This window comes from Neomonachus schauinslandi, chromosome 3 (assembly GCF_002201575.2).
Source record: "Neomonachus schauinslandi chromosome 3, ASM220157v2, whole genome shotgun sequence".
Classification (NCBI taxonomy): Eukaryota; Metazoa; Chordata; class Mammalia; order Carnivora; family Phocidae; genus Neomonachus; species Neomonachus schauinslandi.
This window is the reverse complement of record NC_058405.1, coordinates 154,719,583-154,728,920: the sequence shown is the minus strand read 5'-3', so window position 1 is coordinate 154,728,920 and position 9,338 is coordinate 154,719,583. Positions and strand designations below refer to the sequence as shown.

Genomic DNA, 9,338 nt, shown 5'->3' with positions numbered 1-9,338 from the left:
CCTTCCTTCCTTCCTTCCTTCCTTCCTTCCTTCCTTCCTTCCTTCCTCCTCCCTCCTCCCTCCTTCCCTCTCTTACTTCCTTTCTTCCTTTTGTTTTGATAGGACAAAAATATTTTAGTAAAAAGTATATCATGATGGAATCAATCAAAAACTATATAAAAGTTATAAAGTTTAGGCTATGTGTCAATAACAGAAACTAACAAATCTTGGTGGCTTAAGCTGACAAAGCTTTGTTTCTCATCCCAAATTGGGTCATCAGGGTTCTCTGATCCCTGTAGTTACTCAGGGACCCAGGGACCCAGACTGGGGAGCAACCATTTCAAACATCACCAGTTGCTGTGATAACTGTGCCAAAGGAAAGAAAGCTCTAGAAGGACTCCCATCATCAATAAATGCTTTGGCCAGAACATGACACATCTTGAGGAATACTGGACAGAGAGGAACAATGTTAACTGTCCTCATACTCATTTATCTTTCATCCTCAGTAACTACCACAGTACTGGGCATAGCAAAGACAGTAAATGTTCATTAAAATGAAATTATTTCCAGGGATTCTGGTTTCTTTTGGGTTTGCTTTGGTTTATCTTAGACTGAACAAATAACAGAACCCATGAAGTAAAGCCTGAAGGCCTCCAGACTCAATCTGGTGGCTCTGGGATACTAAAGGTAAGAAGAATCCTTTGAATCTATCTGAGAAGAATAGAATTCTGGAACAGATCATTCACAACCTTGTCAATTTCATGAATATCATATTCCTTCTCAGAATGCAGGGAAATAGCTCCATACAGTTATTCCTTTTTTACTTCTTGGCACATGATATAATGCAATGAGTATTTGTTGACTGACTTATATGTGGATTGCTCATGGCTTATGGCTAATTTTTGGAATCTCGTTTAAGTATCATAGAGATGAAGACTATAGCATTTTTTACAAGGCAATCACTTTTTTGTGTGGTTGTACAGTGGGATTTTATTAAGTGTGCATTTCAGCTGTATAAATTCAGCCATATACACACACACAGAAAAAATAAAGAAAAAAAATACGTATACTGCCTGCCATTCCATTCACTGAGATTATGCCTCGAAGAAGGTATAAGATGAAAAACCTTTATCTACTGTGGTCTCAGTTGAATTTGACTCAGTGAGAGCAACTCAGCCCATTGCATATACTCCTGATATTCAAATATATGGCCAAGCATTTTTCCATACAACTTGGCTGCAAATGTATGCCAACTGCTTCATCTGGCACTCACCCAAAGACCAATCATCTTTTCTAGTGCTGGAGGAAAAATTGGCTATGTTGGGGCTCACTGTGAGGTGGTATATTTGTATCTGACATGGTGTGACTATGACTATGCGGTTTTTGCCTAAGACCACCTTTAGGATCTAACATCCCCTGTAGAATGAGATTCTACAGAAGCATTCTTGTTCTTTAGGAAACTAAACATCATCCATGAAGGTTCCTTACTTTCTGTAGTCTTGCTATTTTATTTTGATCAAAATATTGTGTTCAGCCTGCTGTTTCCATGTGTGAGTCTAGAATTACGTTGAAGCTTCTATGCCCACTGGAAGACTATATATGCCTTATGTTGCATGGTAAGCACGTTGCTGTTGCGGGTCCCAAGCAGGTTAATGTGCGCTCTCTATTCTTTCCTCCAGAGTGCCTACCGCATGTTTACAAACAATACGTGTTTGAAGCACATGATCACCAAAGTCCGGCGGGACACCCACCACTTTGAACGCTACCAGCATAACCGAGATCTTGTGGGATTCCTCAACATGTTCGCCAACAAACAGTTGGAGCTGCCAAGGGGCTGGGAGATGAAACACGATCATCAGGGCAAGGTAACATGAGGGAGTTGCCGTGGGGAAGCTGCTGAATGACAGTGGGCTGCTTATGGCTTTGGCATTGGCTCAGCCATTCAAGGGAGGGCTAAAAGCCCTTTGTGAGGTGAGACATTCCATGTCCAGGTTCGAGTGAAACCTGGACAAGCAGGTTGTTTCTACAAATAGTTACTATGCTATTCTGAAATAGTGTCTGGAGTGGACAGGTGCGAGGGCATTTGTTTGGTGAAATACTCCCTTTTGCCTAAATATTCTTCTGCCTGTGATCTCTCTCTATTTTCTGCTGTTTAGAGAAAAGATTTCTTAGGCTGGGACATGTCCTCCTTAGTTATACAGCTTGTGTTATGGATAGTTGATTTAAAAGTTGTGGTATTGTTTGAGGAAAGTGGCTAGGAGGTCAGTGAGCAACTACACAACTACACTGTGGCCTTGGTGTTGTTGGTTCAGAACCCTGATTTTGTTAGCATATTAAACAAGACTCGCAGATGAATTCACGTATGATGAGAAATACGTAAGTGTCACACAGACCAGAGTAACCATGGCTGCACTTCCTTCATGGACAGATGCACCAGAAAGCCGGGTTGTGATCAGGATGTGGTTATAAGTAAGAAATCAGAATGAGAAAGTTAGTAATTTTTATAAGGTGTTTCTAGGCTAAGATTTTATTTATTTAACTCTGGTTTAGTGCCTACTATGGGCCATGAACTGTTTTAAGATCTTTATATGTATAAGCTCCTCACAAGAACTCTGTGAGGCAATGCTGCTATTATTAATGACATTTACAAATGAGGAGCCTCAGGTCGAGAATGGTATGGTGGCTTGTTCAGGGTCACAGAGAGGGGCAGTGACTGAGCTGCGCTCTAACCCAGGCAGTCTGGTTCGAGGGTCCGTGCTCTTAACCACGGCATGCTCTCTGTATATTGAGTAACCAGCCTCAGTTCCCTTAGCTGTAAGAAGACTTGACATGCATGACTTGAAGGATGGAGGGGATTAAAATGACATGATATTTAAAGTATTTAATCATGCTTCGCTCATTCGTTCAACAAATATTTATAGAGCACCTGTGCAAAACAGATAAGCCAGCTACTTCATAGGACTGCCATTCTCATGGAAAGAGACAGAAAATACACAAATAGCATGCCAAGTGCTGATGACTGCTGCGATTTAAAAAAATCAAGGAATGGGGTCTCAGGAGTGGAGAGTTATTTTATACAGGGTGGCCGGGGAATGCCTCCCAGGTAAGGCTAGATGTGAACAGAGACCTGAACAAAGTGAGGAGTAAACCGTATAAGGGAAAGAGCATTCAAAGCAAATGAAATGTTAAAATACTCAAGAAATGCCATTCTCCCTCAGTGTAACCTCTAGCAATAATACCACAGTAGCATATTACTTGTCTTGAGCTCAGCTTCCAGCAATCTTATCTGAGAACCTATAACCAGCCCAAATAGATGTTACGAAGAGCATGTATTTTAATGCATGGGAAGAGCCCTCAGACTCTGAATGAAACTATTGACTTGATTTCTGTAAATTTCTTTAATAAGCTTATAATTCCTAGCCCAGAGAGGATTAGAAGTCTCAAGCATGAAGTTTAGAATAGATGAAAGAGAATGGATTTGTAATTATGTCCCTGGCAGGGAAGCCTTTCCAAGACATTAGGGAAGGGGAAGCAGGGCCACCTGGCACTTCCAGTACTTTCTCCTCCCAGAGAAAAATGTCACATTGCTGGTGCTAAGTTTGGTTCAGCAGCCTGAGAGCCCAACGTTTCTAAACATTCTACTGAATGGAAGGGCATAGATGGTCCAAGTAAAGACTTTGGGAAGTAAATGATGGTATTATACCTGGGTATAAAAGAGCAGTACCATGCCAGGAATTCAGCTGTGTTCTCAACTCTTGACAAGATTTTACCTGTGTCCTAAGGAGAGCCATGGGTCCAGGGAAAGCCCAAGTTGAGATAATGCTGCCCTGTATTTCTGCCCTGAGACTTAACTTGCTAAGTCACTTTGTACCCTTCACTAAAGGAGATCAGGAGCTTGTGTATACATAGTGGGACAGTCCCTTCCTGCCAGTCATAACTTTCCAGACCCATTTCAGGAGAGAGCTGCTTATTAATAATCCTGGACCTTGAGAAAAGTTTAAGTTCCATTTAGGACACTACTTAAGAAGAATTACGATGTATTCTTAAGAGCAAGTTCTGTTTCATAGCCTTTATAAAAGTTTCCATAGTTAAACAGAGGTAAACATTATCTCAGCTATGTAGGCAACACAGCTGTCCATTTTACTTGTTGAGGGTTTCAGACTTATTTGGGGGTTTCAACCTAAAATTGTAGGCATTGTAAAGAACCTTGAGTGTGGGCTGGTAGATAGTTGACCTCACAGTGTACTGGTGGCTTTGCATTTTAATGCTGTTTGGCATGAAAGATAGAGAAGGACCCCCAGCCTTGTGGACAAAATGGATTATCAAACAGGCCTGAAAGCTTATCACATTAGTCTAATCTCTCTGTTTTGTGCATTAGGACTTGAATAAGATTTTTACCTAAGCTGGACATCTTAGCTGGAGCAGGTATATCTCCCTGTGAGCCTTCCCCACTCCCATCCTTCCTTTGCAACTGACTGGTTTCCAGTGAACTAAAATAACTTAAAGGAACATTTGGGACAGGCTTGTGCTAGGTTTTTATTGGGCTGCACTGCTTTTGACTGCATTTTGGAAATCATAGTTCTTATCCTCCAAGGTTGATAGGTTTTCTTCCAGCCTTGACATTTTAGCTCCTTTTTTAATGAATTGCTTTGCTTCTAGAACATTTAAAGGGAGTAAACTTTTTCCCTACTTCATATAACATCAAAAGCTATTAAACACTGCAACGTTATTTTCCCACAGTGATGACTGATTTTTAGAATTGACATGGAATAGGGTATCCAAATCCTAAGCTACGTGAAAGGAAATGCTTCTCAAGGGGCATATTCCCAAATTTAGCTCTTCAGACTTATGAAATCTGGTCTCTTCTCTTCTTTTATTTAGTCATTCAGCACACATTCCCATACTTCATACGTGCATGCCCGTGTGATAACAATGATAAAAGCTGACACTCAGCAGCATTAGGCAGTATGTAGCATTGACTCTGTGGTAGACCCTGTTGTAAACTCTTAGATTAGTTCCTTTCATGCTCACAGCAGCCTTGTAGATAGCTGCTGGGTTTTTTTGTTTTTTTTTTTAAAGTATTTTCTTTCTTTTTTTTTTTTTAAAGATTTTATTTATTTATTTGAGAGAGAATGAGAGAGAGCACATGAGAGGGGGGAGGGTCAGAGGGAGAAGCAGACTCCCTGCCGAGCAGGGAGCCCGATGCGGGACTCGATCCCGGGACTCCAGGATCGTGACCTGAGCCGAAGGCAGTCGCTTAACCAACTGAGCCACCCAGGCGCCCTAGATAGCTGCTGTTTTTATCCACATTTTAAAGAGGTGGAAACTAAGGCAGAGCATGGTTAAGTGAATTGACCAACGTCCCACAATTAGAAAGTGATGGAATTGGATTTGAACCCAGGCACTCCAGGTCTAGAGTCTGTGCTCTTATCCTGCCTGTCACCAGTGAGTAGGGGGGATGGATGTCTAACAATCATAATGAAGGTTGTAGAAGGTGCCATGGGAGCCTATGGTAAGATTTCCTACCACTGTCGAGGAGGTGGGGGCGTTCAGATGCGTCATTGAAGGGCAGCATAGAGTGTGAGTTGCTGTTAGCAATCTGGGCATAGGTAACCAGTCCTTTCTTGAATCCCCACATAATTTCCCTTGTATTTTTCTCATGACATCTATCCACATCTGTCTCATGCTATAGTCATTAGCATGTTTTATCTTCCCAAGCAGATGATTCCCCTTCTTGAGAGTTCTTTTATTTATTTTTAATTACCCCCTCTTCTACCCCAGTGCCTTTCACATACCAGGTTCTCAAAACAAGCTTGATATATGAATGAAACTTGTCACCTGTAGTTTTCCAATTATTAGTAATCTCTGCTTTGGACAGGTGAAGACTCCCTCCCCACTCTTTCCTCCTCCTGTGCTTTCACCAGCAATAGCTCCTAGATTTGCTCCATTTGACCTCTCTTAATGTCTTAATGCATATGTTGCCTTGAATCTTTCACAATATTGTTTAAACAAGGTGGTGATGAAGCTTGTACTGCACTTTGACAGTTATTAATTTGGGGAGAGACTTTTTTTCTAATTAATTAAGGCCAAGGATTTAAACTGGGTGCAATTTCACAGAATTCTAGATCAGGTGTGCTCTTTTTGGAAGTTCTAAGGTAAACTCTGTCCTTGGCTCACATAAAAGAATAGAAATAAAATATTTCTAATTAACTATTAATTAAAGAATAAGAACAATATCAGATTTTCTAGGTAAGATAATGATCATGACAATGACACTGATGATAACGATGATACCTGCATTTTTAAAACTCATACCATGTGCCAGGCACTGTACAAGGTACTTTCCCATGGATTATCTTATTTATACTTGCTGGCAATTTATGTGGTGGGTTTTATTACTATCCACATTTTTCTGAAATTTAGAGATGTTGAATAATGTATGCAAGCAAGTGAGGAATCCAGGATTCAAACATTATCACCACTTTTCTCTACTGGGAGGGATTTTCTTTGGAAATGAGAGTCCTTTGTCATCTGATGGAGAAAGAGTTCCAGGCCAGATGCTGGGGTTACTAGTATTCTTCAAGACTGAGACATATATGTATGTCTTGATTAGATCACAGGTGATCTAGCAGAGGATACACCACCAGAGACACATACATGGCTTCATGCTTAAATACCATAGAGTTCTTTTTTTTTTTTTTAAAGATTTTATTTATTTATTTGTCAGAAAGAGAGAGAGAGCACAAGCAAGGGGAGCTGCAGGCAGAGGGAGAAGCAGGTTCCCTGCTGAGCAAGGAGCCCAATGTGGGACTTGATCTCAGGACCCTGAGATCATGACCTGAGCTGAAGGCAGACGCTTAGTCGACTGAGCCACCCAGGCATCCCATAGAGTTCTTACACTAAGGGTACATAGAATATTGAAATATACTACTAATAGTGGCTTATTAGATGCCAGGCTCTATGTTAGGAATATGATATTAGCTCATTTAACTTTCACAATAACCCCATGGGATAGGTTTTACTATAGATGAAGAAACTAAGGCTCAAAGAGATTAGGTGTGCAAGTAAACTCTTGGATACAAACCCACGTCTTTCTATATCCAAGGCCTGTAATGGTTTTTCTATACAAGATTAGTCTAGCCCTCATTGGCCACTAACCACCTGACTAACTTGAAATATGTCATTTAGATTTACTGGATCTGAGTTTCCTTATCTCTACATACGAATAGGTTGATCATCTTTTCATGTGCTTATTGGTCATTTGTATATCTTCTTTGGAAAAATATGTATTCAGATTCTTTGCCCATTTTGTAATTGGATTATTTGTCTTTGTATTATTGAATTGTGAGAGTTTTTTAAACAGTATATTCTGAATACTAGTACCTTATCAGATATATGCTTTGCAAATATTTTCTCCTGTTCTATGAGTTGTCTTGACGGTATTGTTTACAGCACAAAATTTTGAATTTTTTGATGTAGTCATTTATTTGTATTTTTTGTTGTCGCTTGTGCTTTTGGTGACATATCTAAGAAAATGTTACCTAACCCAAGATCACAAAAATTGACTCCTGTGTTTTCGTCTAAGAGTTTTATAGTTTTAGCTCTTACATTTAGATCTAGGATCTATTTTGAGTTAATTTTTTTGTATGGTGTTAGGTAGAGGATTCAATTTCATTTTTTTGCCTGTGGACATCCAGGTCCTTGCACCATTTGTAGAAGACTATTCTTTTTCATTGATATCATTAGTTGTTAGGAAAGTGAAAATCAAAACTACAATGAGACTACTACAGACCCATTTAATTGGCCACAAAAAAAGTCTAGAAAATAATAAATGTTGGCAAGGATGGGGAGAATTGGAACCCTCCTATATTGCTGGTGGGAATGTACAACCACTTTGGAAACAATTTCACAGTTTATAAAAAAAAAAAAATGTTGTGCAGAGAGTTGCCACACAATCCAGCAATTCCACAGCTATGTATATACCCAAGAGAAAAGAAAATACACTTCCTCAAAAAACTTGCACACTAATGTTTCATAGTAGCATTATTTGTAATAGTCAAAGGGTGGAAACAACCCACATGTCCATCAACTGATAAAGGGATAAACAAATGTGCTAGATCCATACAATGGAATATTATTTGACAATTCAAAGGAGTGAAGGACTGATACAACATGGATGAGCCTTGAAAATGTTTGCTAAGTGTTTTGCTAATCACAAAAGATCACATACTGTATGATTCCATTTGTATGAAATGACCAGAATAGGCAAATTTATAGAGATAGAAAGTAGATTGGTGGTTTCCTGGGGTTGGAGGTGGGATGGGGAATGAATGCTAACGGATATGTGGGGTTTCTTTTACGGGGAGAAAATGTTCTAAGATTATGGTGATGGCTGTGCAACCAAGTGTATATACTAAAAAACGGTGAGTAGTACACTTCAAATGTATGAATTAATTGTATGTATCTGAATTTTATTTCAGTAAAGCTATTTAAAAAATTAATAGGTTGGGTTAGAGACAGGCCAAGATTTCCTTTTTAGCTAATAGATTCTATAAATCCTTGATTCTTCAATTTTGAAGTTTAGACAATATGGTTTGAGACTGGATCTGACATCAAATATGTAATGTGCTTCTTTCTGCTAATTACATTTGGAAGGGTCTCTTGTTCAAAATTCTACAGTTGTTTTAATCAGTATTTTGTTCCATTATTTGATTTCCTTAATTATTTTGATTCTGTAATGGTGGGATTGGCAACTAAGCCAAGTTTTATGCAGGATCATCCTTATGAAACTGTGATCAACATCTGTATTTATTTGTTGGATTTAAGGCCTAGGATTTTCACCTAACATATAGGACACATTTTGACTTGTCTCATTTTGAAATGAAGCAAAGAAAGTGGGCCAGTATAAAAAAAATTCTGCTTGCTTCTTATTGTAATAATTCTTAAATTTTTGTACATTCTCAGGAGTGTGAAAAGCAAGGATAATTTGGGATCTGGATACAGTGTTAATATAAATGTTTTATATTTTTGCAAGAAATATGCATCAATAGTATTAAAATGTGACTTGTTTAAAATGCTTCTAGTTCTTGGCTAGGTTTGGTCATTAGTGTGTGCTCATAGGGATAATATATCTGGAAGACAAATACGCACTTTAATAAGGAAAACCAAATGTTATTTAACCTAGGAACATTTCTTTTCTTCTTTCTTTTTTTCTTTTTCTTTCTTTTTTTCTTTTTCTTTCTTTCTTTCTTTCTTTCTTTCCTTTCTTTCTTTCTTTCTTTCTTTCTTTCTTTCTTTCTTTCTTTCTTTCTTTTCCTTCCTTCCTTCCTTCCTTCCTTCCTTCCTTCCTTCCTTCCTTC

At 38.8% G+C, this 9,338-nt stretch overlaps 1 protein-coding gene across 1 annotated transcript in view; it reads left to right on the top strand.

Annotated features, from left to right (window-relative positions):
* HECW2 (HECT, C2 and WW domain containing E3 ubiquitin protein ligase 2) overlaps window positions 1-9,338 on the top strand; it is a 225,631-nt gene that overhangs the window by 130,010 nt on the left and 86,283 nt on the right. The window contains exon 13 of the mRNA XM_021702919.2: window positions 1,659-1,844. Within this exon, the coding sequence (XP_021558594.1) occupies window positions 1,659-1,844 (186 nt within the window). The remainder of the gene's footprint in view (window positions 1-1,658; window positions 1,845-9,338) is intronic.